At 31.2% G+C, this 27,379-nt stretch overlaps 2 protein-coding genes, 1 long non-coding RNA gene and 1 other non-coding gene across 4 annotated transcripts; 1 reads left to right on the forward strand and 3 right to left on the reverse strand.

Moving 5' to 3' along the window:
* Nucleotides 13,353-13,558, reverse strand: LOC109343222. Its single transcript, XR_002107179.1, has 2 exons — nt 13,478-13,558; nt 13,353-13,437 (listed from the first exon to the last, which is right to left on the reverse strand). It is a non-coding gene; the product is annotated as an uncharacterized LOC109343222 (long non-coding RNA).
* On the forward strand, nt 13,432-19,001 carry LOC109343218 (interferon-related developmental regulator 1-like). Its single transcript, XM_019581414.1, has 13 exons — nt 13,432-13,597; nt 14,283-14,457; nt 14,559-14,639; nt 15,678-15,772; nt 15,851-15,966; nt 16,078-16,188; nt 16,312-16,421; nt 16,858-17,167; nt 17,286-17,363; nt 17,444-17,494; nt 17,606-17,695; nt 17,820-17,897; nt 18,585-19,001. The coding sequence occupies exons 1-13, from the start codon at nt 13,588-13,590 to the stop codon at nt 18,627-18,629; spliced, it is 1,350 nt and encodes a 449-aa protein (XP_019436959.1). The 5' UTR covers nt 13,432-13,587; the 3' UTR covers nt 18,630-19,001.
* Nucleotides 21,702-22,940, reverse strand: LOC109343219. Its single transcript, XM_019581415.1, has one exon. It carries the CDS (start codon nt 22,772-22,774, stop codon nt 21,854-21,856), a length of 921 nt encoding a protein of 306 aa, XP_019436960.1. The 5' UTR covers nt 22,775-22,940; the 3' UTR covers nt 21,702-21,853.
* On the reverse strand, nt 27,308-27,379 carry TRNAP-UGG. Its single transcript has one exon. It is a non-coding gene; the product is annotated as a tRNA-Pro (tRNA).

The following is a 27,379-nucleotide window of genomic DNA, read 5'->3' on the forward strand; positions in this document are numbered from 1 at the left end:
TAATTAAAATGATATTCAGGCTCTTCTCGCTTGAGCAAGACAGCTTTCGCTTGAGCAAGAAGTGTCTAGAGAAAACGAGTGTTTTAGCTCGGGGCGAGACAACTCTTGCTTGAGCTAACATAGGCACCAAGAGAACTGATTATTTTCTCGCTTAAGCGAGACAACTCTCGCTTTAAGCCACAAATGTCTCAAAAATGGATGTGCCCTTGCTTGAGCGAGAGGGCTCCATAAAGACATGACTTCTTTTTAAGTCGTCTGAACGATAACACTCATATATAAGAGAGCCTAATAGCATGTTTGCCATCAAGAAGTTGTAAAGGTAAATAACTATATGAAATTCTTGAAAGTAATAAAAGTAAGGAATTGCTTTGTGAAAGGCGAGGCCCGATGGTGTGATATTATGCTCACGCAGTGAGATCATTTGACCGTAAGAGGCTTGGCTAGAGGAGTCGTCCAGGATGATTCAATGATGGTTCGCAGTGGTGCTGAGAAGTATTATGTTGTGCCCATACAACAACATCGTATGGTTGCAAGAGGCTTGGCTTGAGAGCCGTCCAGGATAATTCAGCGATGGTTCGTAGTGATGCCGAAATTATTCTCCTTTTGTTTATATGTTAAGATCGGGACCCACTAGAAGCATTCCCGATGGGAGATGTCTTAGGATGGACAGATCGCTAGAAAATATGGATTAAAAGACATAATTTGTTAATTTCGGTTAGGGTGCATATCCATGGTCAAAAATGAAGTAGTGGAGAGGAAATGCACAGGAGACAAATGAGCCCTGAGATGTTGAGAGGGACGGCGTTGATGGCGGTGATTCGTCAGCAAAGTCTTGAGGGAGAGTCTAGGTGAGACGAGTCGCATGTATTCCTGGATGAGGTATTCTGTTCGATCGGACAGTGCTCACATCGCAAACTAGATGATCTCTAACAACCACTCTTTGCAATCAAGATCGATGAGAGGGATGCCCAGAAAGTGTTTGATACGACGCCATGCTGGAATGGAAAGTTCCGTTGGAACAGATCGATCATATATCCTTGCGAGGAATAATTTTGGTGCGATCAAATCAGCTTGTTATGGGAACTATACTCTCGATGAGTTCTGAATAGTTATTGGGAGGATAAAGGAGTAAGGATGATTGCATACATGATATTCTTCGATATTGATTCTAAATTCTCGAGTTTTATACTTCATTCACCGTTATTATATGCTTGTATGATCACAAGATATATCTGTACTCATGTGTTGTCTTGGTGTATTATTCTGTGTAATTCCACGACGTCGATGATAAGTTTTTCATAGATGTTTTACTCTTTCTCTTTTCTTCAGGTGTATTTGTATGCATGTTCAGATGGACCCATCAGCACTGATCTGAGGTTATTGCTTCACTATGTCCCAGGAAAGGACATGGAGTGTTGAGGGTAATCGACACACTTACACAGGTCATTGCAACCTGGAGCTGGATTGGGTAAGCAATGGCTCAGTTCTGCATCTTCCACCTTACTATGCAGTTCGGGAGACATCATTCACTTTGCCCGACCGAAGACCTGCAACTGCCGGACTTTCTGTACCGGCTGAAGCTCGAGGCGTACCAGAAGTTGTTAGGACCTGGCCCCAAACAGGATTCTCATCATCAGGATCGGCGCCAAGAGAGACAGACGGGGCCATGCCAAGGGGGTACACCCCGGACCCCTCGATGGATTGGGGAGCGGATGAAGTGGAGGAGGAGGAAGACAACGTCGACTATGTATAGTTTATCTGCATAGAAGATTTAGTTGAGGTCATTGAGATATCTTCTGTCTCGGAGGTGGAGGAAGACCCTAGCGAGGCTTCTGGTACATCTCCGGTTTAGGAAGTTTCTCTTTTGTTTTGTTGTGATAGGAACCTGTGTGAGATACTTTTTGTAATGCCAATGCCCCAGCATTATTTTCTTTTGAATAGAATTCGCCTTGTAAACAATTCTGTATTTATAAAAGAATTTTATGAATGAGAAGTATTCAGAAAAGAATTGTGTTCATTTAATTATCTTCAATGTATTAGAAATTTTATTTCCGCAAGGTTTGAAAATGTGATGCATATATTAAAAATGGAATAAGGTAAAAGTGAAAATAATTTGTAAGTTATATGTTACATAAAAGGGAAAAAAAATAAGAAATGAAAGAAAATTTTACCCATTTTTCTGAAAGATTAAATATATTAAATATGAAATGATTTTCGGGGTATAACATTATTTGCAAGAAGATATAATTTAAATTCCTATTATGCAAGTGTTCAGTTAAAAATGGTTTATGATTCAGCTATAGTTTAAGTAGATAAGCTTAAGGATTCATTATTTATTATGGAGTATATAGAGAGACAGATTTTGTCCTAGTTGGCCTGGACAACATGAACACATTTGTCTGCATCCTTAACAATAAGAGTGAATGGAGGGTAGGTATGAGTAACAATATCTTCTAATTTAATCAAAAGTCATACTAGACGAATTAATTATTGGATATGGTAATAATCTTACATGATTTGTATTATTGTGACTTTTAAGGGTAAAGTTTTTTTACACTATCAAAATATCTCTCATCATTTAAGTGTACTATCTTTATTTAAGAGTTAATAATAATTAATACATAAATAATAAATGATATTTATATTATATAAATAAGCAAAATATGGTGTAAAACCATAATGATGTAATTTCTATTTTCTTGTTTTGCTCTTAACTTTTTAAAATTTCTATATAAAAAATACATAATCTCATTTAATCACTTACATCACATTAATTGTAAGTATACTATAATAAAGACAAAAATATAATATAAACTATATTTAATATATAAAATTATAATATAAAGTACATAAAATATAGAGAAGACATTATTTTCTAAAATGAAATATAAAAATTGATTACTAAATGTACAATTTTGAATAAATCCCCCATCCATGATGAACCCTAAGAATGAAATCAAAATGAAAGTGGGAATATATCACGTGCTATTGAGGAGATATATGGGAGAAGTGAACCTTTGCTTCCTCGAGTGTACTTCATTACATTCGTTTATGGAGATGGAAGAGTGTAATTCACTTTGATGGAGGAGAGTGGCATGCACGATGGGGAGAGAAGATGTAGTTTATGATGTTTTGAAGTTGATGGGTGAAGTGGTGTGAGTTAGGGTAAATGGGTGAAAGAATATTATTTTAGGAAATTAATAAATGAATGTGGTATGTTTAATTATATGAGTGTGTAAAAAAATTCCCTTATCATTCAAATCTACATCAGTCCAGAAATAAAACAAAATCAGTGCAAAATAATTCGAAAGTGCAAAAGTCAAACATAATTAAATTATGTTGGATTAATTTTTTAAAAACTGATCGATTATGTTCAGTTTTTTATCCATCTATAAGAATCAGACCAATCATAACTATACCACATTAATTTAGCTTATCAGGGAAATGTACAAACAAAGTTATATGTTTAAGTGTTTATCACTTTAGTTCAATAATATTCTAAACCAAGTTAGAATCAAACTCAACAACAAATTACCTAGCCATATTCACTAAGCCAATGGTTTTTCTTGTGTTCCAGAATATGATTAACCACGCATGTTAACTAATTGATTACAAAAAATCGGATTGGATTTTACGTTTTTTTCTTTTGAAGTTCATTTGATATCACTAAAAAATATATGCTTATAAGTAATATATTCTCACATTAAGATAAAATGTTTATATGTTAGAGATGCTATTTCTTTTATAAATATAAAATTAACTTTTTAGATTTGTTTTCTTCTTATATACAATACAATTACAATGAAGTAAGAAATCAGTGTCAACTATAAATATATCCAATTGTTTCTTTTAAGGAGAACATTTTATTATGAATATAATGTCCTTACTCATTGTTGTGACTCTAATTATGTTGTGGTCTTTGATATAATAATTTTTTAAATAGTTGTTTGTTTGTTTATGTAACATATGGTAGAAACAAAGTTGTAGACTTTTAGCATTTTATAGTGTAGGTAAATACTATTGTCATGATATTAACATTAATAAATGTAAATTTGCCTCTTTAAAATTTATTTTACCTAATATTTTAGTCATATTTACAAATTTTGAAGTATATATATAGAGTTCTAATCTTTTATAAAAAATCATTTCAAATTAATTCAAATCACATATAATATGTGGATCAATTTGGATTCAATATCTTAATATAAACAAACAAAATCTAATTGGAATGCAATTAATTATATGTTTAAATAGATAATTTTTTATCTAAAATAGATTCAAATCGACAATAAACACCCTACTCTCTCCAAATAGTATCATACTATTTCTACCTAGCACATAAATTAGCTAGCCCGTATATTGGATATATATATATATATATATATCACGACTTCACCTTTTTGGAATATGAGAAAGAAGAGAGTTTATTTCAATTTTTAATTTATATTTATTGAAATATAAATTAAAATTATAGCATTTAAAGATTAATTTTGTCATGTGTCAAAATCCTTATTTAATATTGGACTCTCCAATAATAGAGCGAATCTGAATTAATGCGATACTTGATTATAAAAAGGCGTTGGTCATGATATATGGCTCCACTGAACCCTCAGGTAGCGTATTAAGCCAAATATTAGATATTTAATTGATACTTGATTCATGAGAGTAACATTTGTTAGGGAAACAACTTCATACTTTAAAAATAATTATTTCTTTACTTATATGGTGATTACATATCATTGGTTGTACAAACAAATACATATGATAATTGACTAGGATTGTATACACGTCGTGACCATTAATGTTAATAGTCCGATTTATTTAATTATACTATTAATTATATTTATATCATATTATTTAAAATATAAAAAATTATTATATAAAAAAAATAGGAATATTGTTAATATTAGATAAGGTCTATTTAAGGAAAATATATTATGATGAATAAAGTTCAACTCCTCTAAGAAAAATAGTCCAATGTTGTTCTGTATAATAATCTAAAATTATTTGCCTTATAATTTTTGCTTATGTACATTTATTCTTTTTAATTTCTACTAGGTAGAAGTCTCATAAATTAATCCCCCTATATATCATATATAATGTGACTATTAGACTTGCATAATGAAATGATGACATTGATGGTGACAAGAAGAAATATGAGAGTAGATGATGAATGTATGGTTGTCCATGCATTAAAATACTATCCACTAGAAAGCAAGAAGCACCTTCTTTCACAATCTTAATCAAATTGTCAATGCAGCAATTGCTATAATTTTCTGTAGTTTGGTGTAGACCTTTCAAGGATAGAATCTTCATCAACATTTAGATTAATTAAAACATGGTTAATGGAGTGGTATATATAGTAGTAGAATCTGATTCAGTGGAAGTACCCTTCATACACACAACAACCTCATCCCTTAAGCTATTCTATGAAACTTACATATTAATATTATTATACTCTTCATGATACTAACAATGCGTTAGTTTAGTGATATAAAGTTTATTAAATTTATAGAATAATCAAAAGGTCAAAAGTTCGATTATTTACTATATCATATATAATAGATTAGTTCATTAACTAATAATGTCGGTTTATCTTGGTACTCCTCATGCTGCAAGGTCCATTACTATTATTTCTTTTCTTGTTTCCGCATCCACGTTACAATCCAATGGCCACAGAATATATAGAATACAGGATGAAAAATAAGAAGAATATAGATTTGACAAGCATGCACTTTTTTCTTTGGACTATTTAAAAGATTTCACTATCTTTGACAAAGATGTAACCTGCTTTTTCATTATCTCTCCCTTTCTGGCTAGCTAAATGCTACTTTTGAAGCCACTAGCTATAATTTAATTAATTATCTTCACAATTAATTATCATTGGCAAAAAAGCAAAAAAGGTAACTTTATTATGTTATGTGTATGTTCAACTTGAATAGATTTACCTCGACCCAAGAAGAAAAAAATGACACCCAAACTTCATCTCATTCACATGTTGAGAAGTAGGTGCCAAACAAATAGATATTACATGTCCTCAAGCCAATTATATCTTATTTCGGACCAATTACATATTAATATATAAATAAAAGAAATTTTTTTAAAATAAAATGTAACATTTTAAGTGGCTCGAGACATGAAATGAGATATCGAACGAGACAAATGATCTATATTTGTAACAGACCGACTTCCCCTTGGTCAAAGATCATATATCCCAAAAAAATTTTGTCTTCGTGTCCCAAGCCAGTCACATTACAACAAGTAATAAAAAAAATGTTTTCTGTTTTTATCATTTTTTCTTAATTAGTTAACATTTTTTGATAGAGTTGATACACAATGGGGCACCAAACCTTGGTACAAGTGATCTTCATTCCTTCCCCTTCCCGTATTAATTGGACAGAGATCACACGTCCCAAACGGTGTCTCAATCCCCGTCCTAAGCCAATCAAAGTGCTACTTTTTATAACTTTTTGTTTTTAATTTTTTATTTATTCATGTATCAATATGTGATTGACTTGTGACACGAAATGAGACACCGTTAAGAATAGATGATCCCCATAAGTATTAATTATTAGTGGACTCCCTTAAATATTGCTCGCAGTAGAGTAAAGCTAAAAAGGTTATTTATCTTGAACATACTTGCCAAAAAAGTCAAGGTTTTGCATAAAGCCAATAATGCATTTCCACTTTGGGCTAACTAAAACGAAGATAAAGAGAATATGTAAGCTATCCAAAAGCAAATGGATAAGGTTTGGATATTCATTATGACCTGAAGACAAGGAGAGACATTGAAGGTCTTCCAAAGGTTCTATTTGTGGTGTTGGTATGCCAATACTCTTACATATGTTATCATGTTATTTTTTTCAGGTAATGCTATCCATACAAATTAATTTGATTTTTTCTATCAACAAATAATTTATTTTTGTTACTTACTCTGTGCATATAAACAACTCAACAAAATCTCAAGATATAGAATTTTTTTTTATTTTCCAAACCAATTGTAGACAATATTTGTTTCCTTGAGGAGAGACTATTTTCATATATAATGTTGCTAAGAGCTGAGCAGGAGAATAGACTATTTTACTATATTATTCCTCAATTTTGTTTCTTTGAGGAATAGACTATTTTCACATATAATTTTGCTAGAGCCAAACTTATTTTACCACTAAGTAGCTCTTTGAGATTTCTTATAAAAACCACATTTAACTATGTAAGTTAAGGTTTTGACTTTTGAAAAGCATATTTAACCTATTAAAAATATAATATGAGCATATTTATTATTATACATAAGAAACTATTATCCTTATGTAATTTATTTATTATATAGTAGTATAATGTAGTGATGTTATATAGTATACTAATTTTGCATTGTCAATGATAATATTGTATCCTAAAAATCAAAATAATTTATGTTCATAATTAACTTATAATTGTTCCCGGATACTAATTTCTCAAATATTATTATGATAGAGAGAATCACAATAACAATTGTCTTCTTCATATTTTAATCATTAGAGTTTGTTTACGAGCTGCATTTTGAAGGGGCAGATAAAGAAACAAAAAATTTCAAAATTATTTTACAAATATATTTCATGGATATGAAGTTTTCCATTTTCCTTATTATTCTCTAAAGTTCAACTCAGAAATGAATCTTTAATGTCTATTTCCTTTTCAAACTTTGACTTTTGTTTCCTCTATTTAAAGTTAAGGCTTTGAGATTTAGCATCTTCCAAATTCTTGACGGAATAGAATGAAGAATATGGTACTAATCCTCATTTAATTAAAGACTGAAATTATCACTCTTCTCCAACTTTAATCCCTGTTATTTTGGTAGAGCTAATTGTTTTGTCCTTAATCTTCTCCCATTAGCAAATGATAGTCCTTTCATCTTAAATATATTTAATACAAATAAGAGAGTATGATATATTTATTGTATAAACAACTTTACACAAATAATAAATAGATATATTAAGTATAAAAGAAAAAGTATGTAATAATTATCTTTTTCAATGCACGCGTGAAGCCACCAAGCTCCCACTTCATTGTGGGGTAGAACATCTCACGTTAAAAATAGGGTTAGGATGTGACTTTTGTGTAGCATATTTTGACTTCACTTTGCATGATGCAATCGACAAGTTCAGTTCAATGCATGACTTATGTTTTATCCTTCAATTGAAAGTACATCACAAGATGCTGAATAATTGTGCACAATCCACCAATGAAATGATCCTACTTTTTCTTTCTAAATATTCTCATCCAGAAAAATGATATAATACTATGGAGCACTAATTACATTACCTCAAATATGAATGGTAACAGATTTATATTTAAGTGGGAATACGTACATATAGAATCAAATCAGACAAACTGTATTGGTTAATTACATTCCCCAATCATGCATAATGTATATGTTAGATCACTATAATATATATAGAAAATGTTTTATTAGGTGAGATAAAACTCAATTTGATGATATGTATGTCATAAAGGAGATTAAAACTCTACTAAGGGATACATGATGCACTACACGGAAATATTATTCATTTAAAGTGCATCAATTTACACAATAGCTATATTGCTGAACTAAAACATGAAAAACTAAATTTGTCCATGCAAACTATTTTGGGTTTAGTCCCTAACATTCCATTTTGTTTTCAGATGTGTGACCATCACCATTGTCGCTTGATCTTCTTCATATGAAACCCACTACTAGTGGAACCAATGCAGTTGTGCCCTTATAGAACCGCTGTACGTCCCAAACGGTGTCTCAATCCCCGTCCTAAGCCAATCAAAGTGCTACTTTTTATAACTTTTTGTTTTTAATTTTTTATTTATTCATGTATCAATATGTGATTGACTTGTGACACGAAATGAGACACCGTTAAGAATAGATGATCCCCATAAGTATTAATTATTAGTGGACTCCCTTAAATATTGCTCGCAGTAGAGTAAAGCTAAAAAGGTTATTTATCTTGAACATACTTGCCAAAAAAGTCAAGGTTTTGCATAAAGCCAATAATGCATTTCCACTTTGGGCTAACTAAAACGAAGATAAAGAGAATATGTAAGCTATCCAAAAGCAAATGGATAAGGTTTGGATATTCATTATGACCTGAAGACAAGGAGAGACATTGAAGGTCTTCCAAAGGTTCTATTTGTGGTGTTGGTATGCCAATACTCTTACATATGTTATCATGTTATTTTTTTCAGGTAATGCTATCCATACAAATTAATTTGATTTTTTCTATCAACAAATAATTTATTTTTGTTACTTACTCTGTGCATATAAACAACTCAACAAAATCTCAAGATATAGAATTTTTTTTTATTTTCCAAACCAATTGTAGACAATATTTGTTTCCTTGAGGAGAGACTATTTTCATATATAATGTTGCTAAGAGCTGAGCAGGAGAATAGACTATTTTACTATATTATTCCTCAATTTTGTTTCTTTGAGGAATAGACTATTTTCACATATAATTTTGCTAGAGCCAAACTTATTTTACCACTAAGTAGCTCTTTGAGATTTCTTATAAAAACCACATTTAACTATGTAAGTTAAGGTTTTGACTTTTGAAAAGCATATTTAACCTATTAAAAATATAATATGAGCATATTTATTATTATACATAAGAAACTATTATCCTTATGTAATTTATTTATTATATAGTAGTATAATGTAGTGATGTTATATAGTATACTAATTTTGCATTGTCAATGATAATATTGTATCCTAAAAATCAAAATAATTTATGTTCATAATTAACTTATAATTGTTCCCGGATACTAATTTCTCAAATATTATTATGATAGAGAGAATCACAATAACAATTGTCTTCTTCATATTTTAATCATTAGAGTTTGTTTACGAGCTGCATTTTGAAGGGGCAGATAAAGAAACAAAAAATTTCAAAATTATTTTACAAATATATTTCATGGATATGAAGTTTTCCATTTTCCTTATTATTCTCTAAAGTTCAACTCAGAAATGAATCTTTAATGTCTATTTCCTTTTCAAACTTTGACTTTTGTTTCCTCTATTTAAAGTTAAGGCTTTGAGATTTAGCATCTTCCAAATTCTTGACGGAATAGAATGAAGAATATGGTACTAATCCTCATTTAATTAAAGACTGAAATTATCACTCTTCTCCAACTTTAATCCCTGTTATTTTGGTAGAGCTAATTGTTTTGTCCTTAATCTTCTCCCATTAGCAAATGATAGTCCTTTCATCTTAAATATATTTAATACAAATAAGAGAGTATGATATATTTATTGTATAAACAACTTTACACAAATAATAAATAGATATATTAAGTATAAAAGAAAAAGTATGTAATAATTATCTTTTTCAATGCACGCGTGAAGCCACCAAGCTCCCACTTCATTGTGGGGTAGAACATCTCACGTTAAAAATAGGGTTAGGATGTGACTTTTGTGTAGCATATTTTGACTTCACTTTGCATGATGCAATCGACAAGTTCAGTTCAATGCATGACTTATGTTTTATCCTTCAATTGAAAGTACATCACAAGATGCTGAATAATTGTGCACAATCCACCAATGAAATGATCCTACTTTTTCTTTCTAAATATTCTCATCCAGAAAAATGATATAATACTATGGAGCACTAATTACATTACCTCAAATATGAATGGTAACAGATTTATATTTAAGTGGGAATACGTACATATAGAATCAAATCAGACAAACTGTATTGGTTAATTACATTCCCCAATCATGCATAATGTATATGTTAGATCACTATAATATATATAGAAAATGTTTTATTAGGTGAGATAAAACTCAATTTGATGATATGTATGTCATAAAGGAGATTAAAACTCTACTAAGGGATACATGATGCACTACACGGAAATATTATTCATTTAAAGTGCATCAATTTACACAATAGCTATATTGCTGAACTAAAACATGAAAAACTAAATTTGTCCATGCAAACTATTTTGGGTTTAGTCCCTAACATTCCATTTTGTTTTCAGATGTGTGACCATCACCATTGTCGCTTGATCTTCTTCATATGAAACCCACTACTAGTGGAACCAATGCAGTTGTGCCCTTATAGAACCGCTGTTGTAATCAGTTGTTATAATCAATAGGTCTTCAAATCGTTCATTTGAAAAAATGGAAACCCTTCTTATTGGAAGAAGACCATTGTGTTGGCATCCCTCTCCATGAGCACCCCCAACCTTCGAGAAGACGATTTATGTCGGCGATGCTGTCCACGAGGTTGTGTTTATGATAAAAGAGGGGAAAATGAAAAACGAAAGGCTTAATTTTATTTTGTTTTACAAAAAAATGTCTTTTGATGTGATAGATAACAAATTTTGGTTTTAGTCACTCTAAAGTTAGTTTTTTTATTTAAGCCCCTATGGCATGGAAGTTGTTTGACCACGCCAACGTTTTTCATTAAAGTTAACATTATGAACCTAAAACAAAATAGAATAAGAGTGAGTGACTAATCTCAATAAAATATGTATACATTTCAAAATTACTATGATTGATAGGGACAAAAACTCACATTTAAACCACCATCAAATGAACATGTACACATAAAACATAGCATATGATTTAGGTATATCCATATACGTTTTGACCAAATCCCACCTAAAAATATCTTATTTGGGGTTTATGTTGGCGAACTTAAAAACAAATGGATTTTTGAGCTGAAGCCCAAACAAAATTCGGGTTAGGCGAAAAAACTATTGAACTTGGTATCCAAGTTCTAATATAAGAGGTTAAATTTATTAGGAAGTGGAGCACCAATTAAGAAGCAAACGATATTGTATTTAGTTTTTGAATAAAATTTATTCTCTTTTGGGATAGGTATGCAATATTATCTATAAAGCATAGAACAGAGAACTTTTTAATTTAATATTTTAATTAACTCAATGCTTTTTATTTAGTCCATGCAAAAGAAATTCCTCCACCCAATTCAATTCCTAAAATATAAAATCTCAAAATAATCCTTAAAAAATTTGTTCATAAAATACACTAGTAATCTAGTACTTTAAAAAATAAAGTAATCAAATGTTCCCAAAAGTTTATTCTGTGAGACAAATTGATGAATCACCCTTCTTTAAGCTAAGCATATCTGAGTTAAAAAGGATTAGTCTTTGGTAATTTTACCAAACATATTTTTATATATAATCAATATATAATTCACCATTTATTTGTATTACCTTTTCTAAAAATTTATATATTTATACATTATTAATTTAAAAATTTATATTTATACATTGTCTCTGTATACATTCTCAAAAGTAAATATTAAGGTTCAGCCCATGGTTAAGAACCCAATTACTTTTATTAGCTCGAGAGTTGTGATACGTAAAAGGCCCGTCCTTAGCATGGCCCGGGCCGAAAGAATGTTGCATTTACAAACGATAAAAATGATGCATAAAAATATATTAAATAACTAATTATATTAATGATTAATAATACTTATAAGCAGTATTTAGCAATTTGTTTCTATTTGAATTTGTTTTTGATAAAAAATTCCACCAAAAAATTTTGTTTTTATACTGAAGAGGAAAACTTATATCTAGTGTCTTCACTATGATAATATTACCCTCATACCAGAGGAAAAAAATGGGAACAAAAATTTCTGTTTATATTAATGAAGAAAATTTCAATTGGATACACTCAACACAATAAAATCCAAATAATTTTTGTTCTTACATTGAAAATGAGTGACCGATGTTAAAAAGAACCCTAATTAAGAAAAATACTATTTTTGTTATTTAAAATTTTTTCTGAAAATTTAAAAAACTTAAAATTATACCCAAAAATATTTAACATTTTATGATTATAATAGAGACACCTATAATATTATTTGGATACAATTTTCACATTTTTTTTAAGAAACAAACCGTTATACACTTTGAAGGAAAAAATGATTCTGCTCGTAATTAATTATTAGTGACTGAATCTCGATGTATAGGTGAGGACACATCTATGAACAATGATCTAACAAACACGTGACAAAAGAAACGAAACAGTATCTATTTCCCCAAATGAATGGTGGAAAACGGATGAAAATCTTTTTTATGAAGAAATGTATTATTTTATATGTCATTATTTATAATTTATCAAAAAAATATTTATTTATTACATTTCTAACTTAAATATAATTTTTCAATCAATGACATATCATGTGACAATATATGTGTTTACGTAGAAAACATGCCACGCAAGCATTCACAATAGTACATGGCATAAGATAACCGAATATTCCACACCACCCAGTTTGAATAATTCCCTTATTTCTCAACAATACATAAAAACCCTTCTCTCTTTTTTCCTGAATCAAAATCCCTCTTTTTTTTCCTTCCAATTCCCCCTTCATCTTTTACATTTTTCATGGCTTATTCTTCTTCATCAAACTTAATAATCTCACCTTTCTTCATTTCTAATTTCTTTTTCTCTTCAAATTCCCTTCATTTCAATTCCCTCTACCAAATACATCTCTACATTTCTCATTCTCAGATTCTGATTCACCATCATTGTAACAATTTCTGACGCTTATTACCTAATAAAAACAAAGTAGCCGTTACCGTTACGTTATAATGGGGAAGCGTAAGAACTGAATATCATTTTCATTCTTAGGGTTTTATTATTGAAATTGCTTGTATTAATATTGTTATGTTATTATCAACCTGTGTTTAATTATGTAATGTTTTAAATTTCGGCTCAGTTTATGTTTTTTTAATTAAAAAATCACCAAAAAATTTTAGATGCATGTTAGGTTATTATAAAGAAGCTGAAAAAGGTGAAATTTAGCTTTCATGAGAAGCTGTACTTTTCAGCTTTTAAAAAAAATCACTTTTTTTGGAGTGGCTTAGAATCACTTATATTAAGCCTGTACGGATAGACCCTTAGTTCAGCATTTCAGCTGCATGTAGTATTGGGGGTACTACTTTGGGAGTTCACGATAATTTATTTGGGAGGTTTATTTATTACTAATTACTAATTAAATTAATGCCTAATATTTATTTAACGCATATGCTGTGTTTATCACAATTGCGGACCATTGGAGGAAAATATGGCCATGATTGCGGTTTCAGAGAGTGCTAAAATCATAATGTGGCATCCTCCATTGCTGTCCCGGACTGGATTTATAACCTTGGATGTACCATTTGTAAACATGAGTGTGTCTGTGTTGAATTTAGTTGTTCAGATAATGGAGTTGTTTAGTACTACCGTGATGTCTTTGTTCGAGGAATGCATGGAGTTTGAATGAAGTTGTTTGGTTAATGAGCAGGCAATTCTCAACGTAATAAAAGTGCTGCTTCAATGTGGGATAGTGATGATGATAATAGTGTGAGTTCATCGTCAACAGCTCGAACTGATGCTGCGTCGCTGTCAGGGACTGAAGAAGTGGTCTTCGATCAAGATACTCTGCTTGACCAAGCTCTTGATGCTTTAGACGAGAAGAGGTACTTTACTTACCTCTTTGCAAATATAATGTTCTCTTAACATTACATGGACATGCTCTTAAAAAAATATTACATGGAACTAATTCCTACTCATTTTAAAGGGGTTCTACGAGGGAGAAAGCTTTGTCAATTATCATTGAGGCATTCAATAGCAATATGCAGCATCAGTTTGTGGAGAAGAAGTAAGCATCTATCATTTATATTTTCAAATTTTCTGTTATATAATCGGTTGCATATGTTCCATTATATCATCTGCCTTATATAAGTTTCAAGTTACAAAATCAGTTTTATGGTAAATTGATATGTGACAGTGTGTTTTGTCAAACCTTAATTACATATCTTATAAGCAATTTTGCATACCCGTTTGCAGGACAGCTCTTCTTTTGACTCCATTGGCTAACTTTGACTCTGAGTTAAAGTTTATTTTACTGGTCCATTAGAAAATATAAATCAAGTTAGGGCCTGTTTTTCAAATCAGTTTAGATTTGAAACATCAGAGATTGATTTAGCAGTCTTCTTTAGTGGATGAGATTACTGGCACTCCAAATTGCAGCCTATTGTTCACATGCCCTTCCCTACTAACTACTTCCAATTTAGTTGATGTATATTTAGGATTTGCAATCCAAATTAGTTAGCGGGGTATGTGAATAAACAATTGAGAGTTCCGATGTAGCCACCCTTGTTTAATCATTTCCAAAACGTAAACTAAGGGAAGAACGAAGAAGTGCTAAAACACTCAGCAGATGAGAGTCTGGTGAATGTATTGAGCAGAAACTCTTATGTCAATGATTAAATCATTGAGTGAGAGTAATATTATTTAGTAGAGCCCTTATCTATCATATGAAGCTATATATTTTTTCAAACAATTCAAATTCACGGCTTAAATTCTAATCTTTAGAATTTAAGTGCTGAAATTTCAGTGGTTCAGTCTTGTCAAATTCATAATCAAGTAGTCAATCACTTATGTCACTTGATGTTTGTGTCTCCTTATGCCTTCATTTTAATTTTTCTCTTGCTGATGCTATTTCTAATATCACTTACCAATTTACCATGTCCACTAGTTGTGTTATATATGCAAGCAGCATTAATGTATATAGTATTAACGTCAAATGTTATTCATGTCAAGTATAAATATCTTATATATACCCATCTATTTATTTATCTCTCTGAATGTGATGTTTGTCAACTTGTCATAACATTGAGGTGCTTTTGTTTATCAGATTTGCCACCTTATTACATCAGTGTCTCGCTTCAATAAAAAAAGGATCCAAGAAGGCAACAGCAAAAGAGATAGCCCTGGCATCTCATGCCATTGGTAAGATATTTTTGACTTAATTTACACATGTTTGATATTGCCTTCATTTAATTAAATGTATAATGTCATTCTTTGTAGGTTTGTTGGCCCTGACTGTTGGATGCAGTGATAATGCACGTGAAATATTTGAGGAATCAGTTCGTCCTCTAGATGAATATCTCACATCTACGTCTGATGTGACAAAAATTCCATCAGTAAGTAGGAGTTTGGATATTTGGTGAAATCTTGTATTCAAGATTTTCCTTCTGGTTCATTTGATGTTCAGATTCTGAATATTCTCTGCTCAATACCATTTATGTTTGCAGTTACTGGAATGCTTGGCTCTAATAACTTTTGTTGGTGGGAATGATCAAGAAGAAACAGAGAGAACAATGGACCTATTGTGGCGAGTGATTCATCCCAAATTAGGCTCTAATGTAGGCATCTCTTTCAATTGTAACTCTAAATATGAAGTCAATTAACATTTCTTTCTTTCTTCCTACACTATTGCACTCATTTTTTTAACTGGAATTTACTGATTCTGCTATTTCATTGTTTAGGTTGTTACAATCAAACCTTCTGCTCCACTAATAACTGCTGTGGTAGCTTCTTGGTCCTTTCTCCTTACTACCGTGAAAGAGTTGAATCTAAATTCCAAATATTGGCAAAAGTAGGCAATCCTTCTTTTGTCTCCATTTTCATTTAATTCCTGCACCAATTTTAGGTGACTTAGGTTTAAAGTGGCTTTAGATTGCTAAATTATCAGATGAACTGAGACTGTTATTCCCAAGATCTACCTCCTTAACCCCTAGAGCAGAGCCTCCATTTTTTATTTGACTGGAGGTCTAGCAATCTGGAATTATTTGCAAATTCTCTGTGATAGATATTGAGAGAGCTGATTGTGTGTATTGTAGTACCAGGGGGGTGGATGAGATTGTGTTGGGGGAAGGGCAATGAAAACTTGAGTAATTCCTCTCATAATTGGAATAAAATCTAAATGGGGGCAGGAAAATGGATGAACAATTTAAAACATTAGTTGATTTAAGTTTTTGAAGTTATTGATTTAACAGTTTGATCTAAAATAATTGTTTTTGTTCTTGATGCAGTTCAATATCTTATTTATCTAGTCTTCTAGACAAGGAAGACCGGCCTGTGCGTATTGCTGCTGGTCAAGCGCTGGCTCTAATTTTTGAGATTGGAATCATAGATAAGTTTTCTGCTGAATGTAAGAGTGCAAGTGATATGACTCAAGAAGAGAGTAAACATCAGGCGAGTTACATACACTTACAAGGTTTGAAGGGGAAGGTCATAAATCAAGTCAAAGACCTCTCTGTTGAGGCTGGTGGAAAAGGTTCTGCTAAGAAAGATCTTAATAGTCAGAGGAGCTTGTTTCGCGATATTGTGGAGTTTTTTGAGGTACTTCAGTTTTCTTTCCTTTTTTATATTATTTTCCAAGAATAGAATATATATTGCTTATGGTCATGGAGCACAGAGGCTTCTTTACTGAACTTCCTTTAATACATTGTGATACTAGTATGGTTACCCTCCTGAAATTTCAATGAAAATCGGTGGTGATTCACTGCAGACATCGTCATGGTCCCAAATGATACAGGTTTTTCTTGTATTCATTTTTTTTCCCGTACAGAGTTTTCTTTTTTCTGTATTAGCATTTTGACATTTGGAATTTTCCAGTTGAACTATCTGAAGCACTTTTTAGGGGGAGGATTAATCAAGCATATGCAGGTTGGCTTTCTCTAGGCATTTTTCTTGAGTATGTCGCTTGTTGTGCTGAAAGTGTTTAATTTGGGTGGTCAATTGTTCCTTTTTCTTTTCCTCTTCTCATTGGTATATTAGGATAATGAGTTCCTTCATGATGTCTTTGACTTCACACCAAAGAGAAAACACCTTAATAGCAATGAACAAAGAATGTCTAGTGGTGAAAAGGTTAGTTTGAATGAATGATTGTGTTTCACTGTCATGCGTTTTTGCTACTGATTGTCTGCTACCATCTGTTGTATACTTTTGTCATTTTATTATCTGATGATCTGCATCATTGTGCTACTTGCAGAGAATGTTTAAGTCTCCAAATTCATTTCAGAACAAGGCTAGGACCCAATTTCTTAATAAGCAGCGGTTGTTATCTGAGGTTGGCTTCCTTACCTATCGTGATCATTAACTTTTATTTTCCTGCTTAAAATACGTAAAAATGGGCACATAAGTATCATTTAAAATTACTGAACATTTATGGTACTTTTTTATGCAATAAACAAAGGGTGAGCCGTTGTTTGTGCGTGTGAATAATGTGGTTAGCTTTCTCATGTTGGTGCTAGCTGATTCTCGCTGTCACATTTTCAATGTGGGGATTATAGAGATGAGTCATTTCTTATGAGGACATGATAGAATCTGAGGATTTTCTATTTATTAAATAATGGAAACCTCCTATGGAGGAACAATTCCAGTTTACAATTCTAACGCTAAAACATAAGAACGAGACAAAAAGTAGAAAAATCAGGTGCTGCAGACATGGCAGTGCTGTCTACGGCCAAGGCTACCCAAACCCTTAAGGCCCTCTCACCTGAATCCCTTCTGTATAAATGCTTTTCACGTTTCCTCAATCACACCCGAACCAATCAGCATTTGCCACCTGTCCTAAAAATTCTTCATTAGACACATTGAGTGTCAATAGTTATTGGTCCTTTTCCCATGGTTTCCCAGCCATGGTTACAAATATGTCTGCCTGTTAACTTATGCGTTGCATTTATGTACTTTTCTTATATGCATACCTTACTGAACCATGGTTCCTTCATTTTCCTTTTTCCTGGTAAATTAACAGGGCAGAAACCTTGGTCACTACGCAGCCGACGTAACTGATGACTAAGCGTGAGTTTTGAGTGCGACCTCAAATCTGCTTGGATTGTGTTTCACTTGAGGACGAGATCATTAATTTTACGGAAATGTTTTCTTTAGCAATGACTGTGCTACCCACATCTTTTGTGAGGTTGGCATGAATGTAACATGAAATGTAAGAGGGGTTGGAATGGATGTAACATGTGAAATTTAAGCACAGCAGTACCTTAGGTAATCAAATGCAACAGAGTTATTAATTCTACACTTCACTGTTTTCTGCTCCTACCAGCCCTTTTCACTTGATGGCTTATGGCTAGAAATCTTATTTCTGTGAACTATTTCAGCATCGCTATATTTGTGTGTTACATATTGCAAGTTGATGGCTAAATGCATAATTGTTTGTCTTTTTCTTATGGTGTGGATAAACTATAGATCAGTAGAGAAGACAGCATTATACAAAGTAATGATTGCTGATATTTGTTTGCTTATTTGATGAAATAACATTAAAAGAATCTACCAAAAAAGTAAATTGCAGTGTAATCATGAGTAGAGAAAGATCATTAGAAGGCGCTTCAGAGTTATCTCATTAATATAATTGATGACTCTCTAGTTTTATTTTTTCATCTAAAATCCACATGGCAAACAAATTGTTGAAGATGGTGATCTAGGTAAGGATGCAAATGAAGATAGTGAAGACCTAGTTTCACGCCTTTACTGCAAGATTGTGGTTCAGTTTGAGAAATATAAGGATTTCCAAGATGCACTGAGTGTTATTTGTAGATCCTTACAATGACCAAAAAAGTTAAATGTTCGATTCCTGGGAACGACATTTGTTGGGTGGATTAGTCACGAACTCCAAAAGGGATAGTTCCTTACCTATGGGTGAGAGAATACATTTGATAGTATAAAAAGATTCATACATTATCATAACGCTCTAACACTAAATATTTTCTTATCTGTCATCATTGCGCAGTGGATATTGATGCAGGAATTAAGACTAAGAATTTTTTAGTCGTGGATGGACTCAAGTTTCGACTTTAGACTCATAAGGAATGTTAAGGGTACCCATAGAAATTCCTTCACACAATGTTCTAGTATATGGACTTAATACAATTACTTGGGTTTGCTGGGATCATCTTGAGAAATCAGCTGTACCAACACTAATTTAATTTTCCAAATTATGAAAACAACACTGTTTTTACAACTTGGAGTGTTATATATAAAGAATGCAACTTTTACATTTCTATTTTAACTCACGGCTAACATATGGATATCCTGTTAAAGTTTATTTTTTTCCTGAAGTCATTAACATTTGCTGTGCAAGATTAAGGCAGTATATATAAAATAGTACTGATGGTAGGTGTGGAATATAGTTTAGTATGCAATCTAATATTATTTATAAAGTTTTATATCTTGAAAAAATGCCATGTACACTATTCTCCCACTCTTATATTTCTTATCTATGGATAGGTCATAGAATCTTATTATATCTGATTGCAATCAGATATTGACTTCAAATATTAATCATGCACGTCTTTGGTGTTATATATAGTTTATCCTAAGTTTGAATAAAAGGTGAAGATTATATTAGCCAATCAATAAATAATATAAAACTTTATTAAATTTTTATAGTCAATTTAACAAGTGAGATAAAAGTTTGGTTGTTATTATTAGATGTAATTAGATATCGAAAACTGATATATGTGAATAAGATTATATATTTATCTACAAGATGAGGACGGTTGTTCTATTTGAGCATATAATAAGGATATGTGAATCCTCAACGATTGTGTAGATTCCACGGCAACCTTAAAAGAAAATAGGAAAATAAGACTAGAACTTATCAATAAAGGAAGAAAGAATTAGTCGAGTGTTTAATTTGTTAAGATAGTGACAAGTACAGTAATATACAATTTAGAAGGACCAGTCAAGAATTAAATACTAGAATGTTCTGATTGAATAGTGTAAAGATATGGATGAGTTTTTTTTAATATTATTTTATAACTATTTTATAAAGAAATATTCAGGTGATATGGGCTATAATGGATTTGTTGAGTAAAAAAAAATGCTCAATAACATTACATTGTTTATAAACAAAGAATTTTATAAAGGAGAAATTTGTAATTGATTATATTATATTACATGACATGATGATACTATAAAAATTGTAAGGGGGTTACCACGAAGTAGAAGTAGGTGGTTAGCGTTTGATTATATTACACAAGAAGATACAAAATGTCTACTAAAATAAACTGTGTAATTTAGAAAAAAAGTTAGTTTTTTTTTTGTATTAGGGAATTTCATACTCCTTTTGACACCAAAGTTTTCTGTGTTTGGAGTATTATATATAAAAATTAAAATGGATATATGACATATCATAGGTAGATCTGAAACTATCAAACTATCTCTACCTTGCATGACAAAGGCAATCGAATTAGCTTCAAGGCTTGGTGTTGAATTGGAAAACTTTTACATGAATGGATCATATGTAATAGACTTGGTCTCATAAACTGTGTCAATTAATTTTTTTGAATTCTCTTTACTATTAATATTTTGTTTCAAAGATGAGGATCACATGTCTCATACATGTTTCATTTTATATCCCAAGCCAATTAAAAAATCTTATTTAATTAAAAAAATTATAAAAACAAAAATTAATATTTTAATACTAATATTTTATAAAATTTTGATTGACTATAAACATGAAAATTACTTTTACACGTTTATCTTAATGAAACAACACATATATAGTCATTGAAGCTAAGGCAGATGAAAGTACTATTGCAGATTTGCAGTGGACGACCTTGACCACTTCTTAATTAAACATTTTAAAAAACCCATTAAATTTTTTGGACTTCTATCTCGAAATAAAATGCCAAATTAATAGAATGCAATGATTAAAAAAAAAAAGTGGTATATGAACTATTTTGTTGGACTAAACTGCACACCAACTGAATATCTTGAAAATTGTCATTATTTGAAATAAAATCATTGCTGCTGAGCTGAATTACATTGCTCCAATAAGTATAATTCATCGTGATGGTATTGCTGAGGTACAAAATATATATATAACTTAGATCTTCTTAAATTAATACACAGTTAATATTAATTCCACCATAATTTACACTCAGAAAATTAAACCTAGGACACATATTTACATAAGCAAAAATCTAATTCTAACCCAGAAATGAAAACATTATCAACAAGAAACACAAACCAGGAAAAGAAGGTAGTGCATAACATATATTATAATCTTCACCAGCTTTTCTTATGGCCATGTTTTGGTGTACTTGATTTGTAATCTTTTGAAGCCTCAGGATTGTGATCACTTTTTAGAGAAACTAACCCTTCAGTCTCAATCTTCTTCTCACTCCATCTTCTAATATGTTCTTTCTTTTTCATCCCTTCATTCACCACCATCTTCTTTTCACTATACCCTCTAACATAATCTTTCTTCTTTTGAGTACTCCTTTCGTTGGTCAACACCACCTTCTTAATTTCACTTAACCCTCTAACATAATCTTTTTTCTTCATAGACTTCCTTGGATTTGATGATAAGGTATTATTATCCTTCAATGTTGGGATTATATACCACAAAACACAAGTGCAAATAGTTGCAAATGATCTTCCAAACATAGTCAAAAACATCAAAATCAATATCATAACCATTGGAACATAGAAAGATGGCTTCCACATATCCCATTTCTTCACACTCCAAATGAAGCTCTTCTTAGATTCCTTTGCTTCAAATTCGAACTTGGGTTGTTCCCTTCTTTCTTCCACATTAATAGCATTGGATTCAGTTCCAGATTTTTCCACCATTGACTCTGAGATAGGAGTTAAGTTTCTTGCTTTCACCACTCTCAGCTCTTCACTCTTGTGTTGTTTTTTATCATCCTTGTTCCTAACCTTGACCACTATAGGAACAAAATCATCTGTTTTGGAGTACACAAAGCGAATGAAAGAAATATCCTGAGGATTCATCTGTGAATAAATCTTCTGCCTTTTCTCATCAAGATCAGCAAGAAGTTCAGAAAACTTGTCTAAGCCACGTGTAGAGTAAGGGTTATTATCAACTTTTCTTTTGGATTTTCTAGGGCTACAACCAGGGCTTACAAGTAATGGATTATCATCTTCATGATGAAAAGTTCCACAAACCAAGAAGGGTTTCAGCATATGGGGAAAATGGTTTTAGTTGCACTAGAGGTTTTCTTTTTGAGGAATTTTGAGAAGGGAAGGTAGATAGATATTGTGGTTTAAGAGAGAAAGTGGGCATAGAAGAAAGGGCTCAAAAGTCTAACAAAAAAATAGCCTCACCATCAAGCACGTAGATGCAGTGATGGACCCAGGTGGCCCTAAAGGGACACGTGCCCCACAATATCTTAATATTTGTTATCATGCATATATGAAAATATTTAAAAGATCAATGATTCAATTTTAGGAACGATACTTGTTGAGAGGGGCAACTACGCAATCCAAAAAATATTAGTTCCTTACCAAGAATAAAGAATTTAGTACCAAAAAATATATTGTCTCCTAAACAACATCTCATTCGCACACTGATAATATTAATAAAACAAAATAAAAAATAAAAAATATTTAAATTTTTTTATTTATTCTATCTGTTTATACATTGTTGGAAGGTAAGGGTCAGAACGTGAACATCATCTTATTAGACATAGTTTAAATATATATTAAATCACTCCTCTTAGTTTTAATTAATTTTAAGATGAGACATTAAAATATTTTTTCGGTTTTATGAATAACAAAGGTTCGCCTTTTTATTTTATCTTTACTGTTTCCTACGAACAAAAATATAAAATTTTTCATTATTTGTCCTTGGATAATATATTATTACAGGATTTGTCTTTATGGATTACAATGGTTGAATAATTTTTAAATCATTAGTAAAAACATTTAAAAAAAATCATATTATAAACATATGTAGGGCTCGTCTAACAATTTAGTTTTTTTTTAATCTAAGTAAAGATCCTCTCCGATTATAAATAATAGAGAGATAAGTAGTTGAAAAAAAAAAACAAAAAAATAATATAGTATGATATTTATATTTTTTTATAATAATGAAATCACAATTTTGTTATTAAAAATAAAACAAAAAATGAGCTTCTCTCTTTATTAATAGAGAGTTAATAATTCATATGAGATTGTTTTAGGTTAGAAAAATAGGCTTGAAACCTTAAAATAAATCCTATAGAAGTTTCTTAAGCGGTGTTATTGACTTTTGCCTTATTTAATTTATTAGTCTTTCTTGTTGACTATGTACTCTCAAATATGAATGAAAATAATAGAATATAGTGCCGTAAGAAATGAACTACAAGTTATAAATCATAGAACATGATACTTGTGGAGGAGGGTATGGAATTAGTCCATCATAATTGTAGTAGCTTAAAAAATGGTGCCATTATATTTTGTTTATCATTAATGTCTTCTAGAATAATCATGGTTTGAATATGAGGCCTGGAAATTGGATTGCACTAAGGGTAATTTTCAACGAAAAACAGGGGGCGTCTTTGTTATAACGTGTAGAATGTGAACATGGTTATGTTCCTATTTTATAATTTTTTTTTATTAGACTAGGATATAATTGAAACACCAAATGTTAGGACAGGTGATCTTCAATCCTTCATGTGAATGATGATTTTTTCTAGGGCTGACAATGAACCGAATCAACTCGGTATTCGTTCGAAACTCGATTCGTTATTTAGCTCGACAAACTTGGTTCATGAACTAAATAAACTGAACTTGAGCTGGAAATTGAGAGTTCGACTCGTTTGGTTCATGAGCTGGCTCGATATATATATAAACTAATTTTTAAGTTTATTATGACCATACATTATTTTTTATATTTATTGTTATTATATATATAAACAAGATTATATTTATATATATAAAAATATTTTGAAGTTTGTTTTCAAGATTTAATTAATTATTGAGTTGTCCAAATGAATCATTCGAACTGAAACGAACAGTTCACGAACTTTAATCGAGCCGAACTCGAGCTAAAATAATAACTCGTATCGAACTCGAGTCGAGTTAAGAGCCAACCCAATCATTATCGAGCTGAGCTCTTGTTCAACTCGGTTCGGTTCGTTTCCAGCCCTAGTTTTTTCTCTCAATCTTCATGAAGGAATTAAGGTAGGAAAGATTGAGACAAATTTTTTTGACTTATATGAGCTCATGAATTAGTTTCATTTGTGAAACTATATGAAAAGTCATCTAAAAAGTTCATCTTCAAAACAATCTAATTGGTCTTTAGTCTGGTTGAGGAGATAGTATGATATAGGTGATTTTGGATTGAAATGGGTTGAAGATGGTTTTGGAATAGCTGATGAGAGAAGAATCAACTAAATGTTTTAAGTGAATACCCTTCTTACCCTGAAAAAGTAGGGGCACCGTCCTTGAACCGAATACTTTAAAGGACTCATACATTTAAGTTATTATTTATTATTTATAGACAATATGATATAATTACAGAGGGAATAATGTGAAAATAGAGTGTAAAATATGAGAATACTTCTTCTGCTTAATGACCTGCTTCATTTATGTTGACATAGATAGGCTTATTTGTTCCAATGGAAGGTTTGGTGATATCATGATTGGGGTCATACTCATGTCGAGTTACCATGTTGGTTGGATTTGAACCTGATTAGATATAATGGCTCACTCCAGATCATTTGGCTAGTTTTGGGTCTTATGGATCCGGTCTTCTAGCAATTGTTCAGTCCATCTTCCTTTTGGTTCGAATTAACCAATCCAATACACTCTCAAAGAATTCTCGATGTGAAAACATAAAGACAAAATTAAAAGTTGATCTATGAATATGAAAAATGAATTGACTTAATCATAAAAAACTTGTTCTTTGCAAGATCTATCTCATATATTATACCATGTACATGAATTCTGTAAGAACTCTAAGTTATTCTCTTAAAGTTTGTCCTCTTCATTATAAATGATATGTTTGCCCTGAAATGATTTGACTCAATAGAAAAATCTCTATTCGTTCTGTCTTTAGAAACAATCAAATACAAAGTCCCATTAATATCATGTTCCACGTACCTAAACTATGTAGGAACACTAACCACAATATCTTTTTATGGAATTTAGTTTCGTCAAATTATCCTTGATTTGAGTTGAGCTTATACCTACTAATGTCTGTTTGCAATAGAGTAAAATATCATATCTTGCAACCAACATGTTTAAATATGGTCATCTCCCTAAATCTCCAACATGTGGTTGTTGTTTATGTTGGACTCGTGTGATTGAGGAGTTCACAATCATCAAATTGTTTTATTAGGTATGATAAGAGTGAAGAGTTATAAGTAACATATCACATCTTAGAATCAAAATCTGAAGGTAATGGTTTCATGACCCTTTTCAACTAATAAACTCTCCATTTCATTCCCTCATATTCAATGCACGACTCTACACTTGAATATACCTAACAATCTTCTCCTCTCGTGTGAGTACCACACACTTATCAGTCCGCTCTCTCAAAAGCCCAATATTTCATAATCGAACCGTTGACTTTGCTACAATTTGTTGGACCCATATGTGATTGGAGAGCCCCCAACCATCGAAGAGTTCCACTGTTACCGTAACATAGAAGGAGTGTAGAGTCATAAGTGAGACATCTTGTCTTGAACTAAAACAGGCAATAAAGTCTTTTCAACTCATAAACTTTTGAATTCATTATCTCATATCCAATATAAGACTTCACTTTTTAAATACACTAAATACACAATTTTGCTTGCTGATTTAAAATAAAGGGTATATAATTGCAAGAAAATTTGCATAATTGTTTGAACTCACGTGTAACATCTACTAGGTCACCCTAATTTGTTTTGTATGGGAAATTGGTGCTCTGATTAAGTGATTGCAGCAGCCATGATGTCATGCGATAAAAAAATATTGTTAGTGCCAACCTTGTTATTATCTTCATATGGTTGATGATTTGCATTGTCCATATCCAATTCATCAATTTTATTATTTTTGTTTCCCGAAAATTCCAAGCATTTATCATCGAGTAACATTGAAGGGATTCAGGAAGCGTGTTCTTATTTTTTTGTATTATTAAAAATATTTCTCACTTTTTTGGTAAGAAATTAATCTCTTATGAAATTTGTGGATGTTCCCCCTAATAAAGAAGTGTTGTCTAAGTCAATATAACGATTTAATTATTTATACTAAACATAAAATACATAGTTTAACGCTACATATCCTTTGAACAAAAAAAAGTAATACGGAGCAGCAAATTGATAAAATATTACAAAATAAACAAAAAGGTATTAGACAATTAAAGAGAAAAATAGAAAGCAGTAAATTGATAATTTAATTATTTTTATATATTCATAATTGTAGTCTTACGAATAAAATTGTTTGTCTTATAATAATAATAATAAAAAGTAAGAAAACATACATTTACTTTTCTCACATCCTTTGTTGGATTTTTAAAATTACAACAATATGAGTGTAATAAATTGCTATAAAAAAAATCTTATTTATGCTAATAGAACGTTGGTAAATATGATGAGAGATATAGTTAGACATTTGGATGTAGGGTAGGGGCACTATAACTATAATTATGTAGATGAGAATAATAATGGATACTCACTATACTTGTAATAGATTGAGTAAACATATAACAGTACAAATTGGAAGACCTGAATGAAAGTAATACATAAAAAAAATGGGGCATTCCGAGAATCGAACTCGGGACCTCTCGCACCCAAAGCGAGAATCATACCACTAGACCAAATGCCC

The sequence above is a fragment of the Lupinus angustifolius genome, chromosome LG03 (assembly GCF_001865875.1).
Source record: "Lupinus angustifolius cultivar Tanjil chromosome LG03, LupAngTanjil_v1.0, whole genome shotgun sequence".
NCBI lineage: Eukaryota > Viridiplantae > Streptophyta > Magnoliopsida > Fabales > Fabaceae > Lupinus > Lupinus angustifolius.

What these genes read in the sequence shown, in the direction of transcription:
- LOC109343218 (XM_019581414.1), top strand. An exon ending in CCTGGCATCTCATGCCATTG is followed by an intron (nt 15,773 to 15,850) that starts GTAAGATATTTT and finishes CATTCTTTGTAG; the next exon opens with GTTTGTTGGCCCTGACTGTT. An exon ending in AGCAGCGGTTGTTATCTGAG is followed by an intron (nt 17,898 to 18,584) that starts GTTGGCTTCCTT and finishes GTAAATTAACAG; the next exon opens with GGCAGAAACCTTGGTCACTA.
- LOC109343219 (XM_019581415.1), bottom strand. Translation starts at nt 22,774, where the DNA reads ATGCTGAAACCCTTCTTGGTTTGTGGAACTTTTCATCATGAAGATGAT.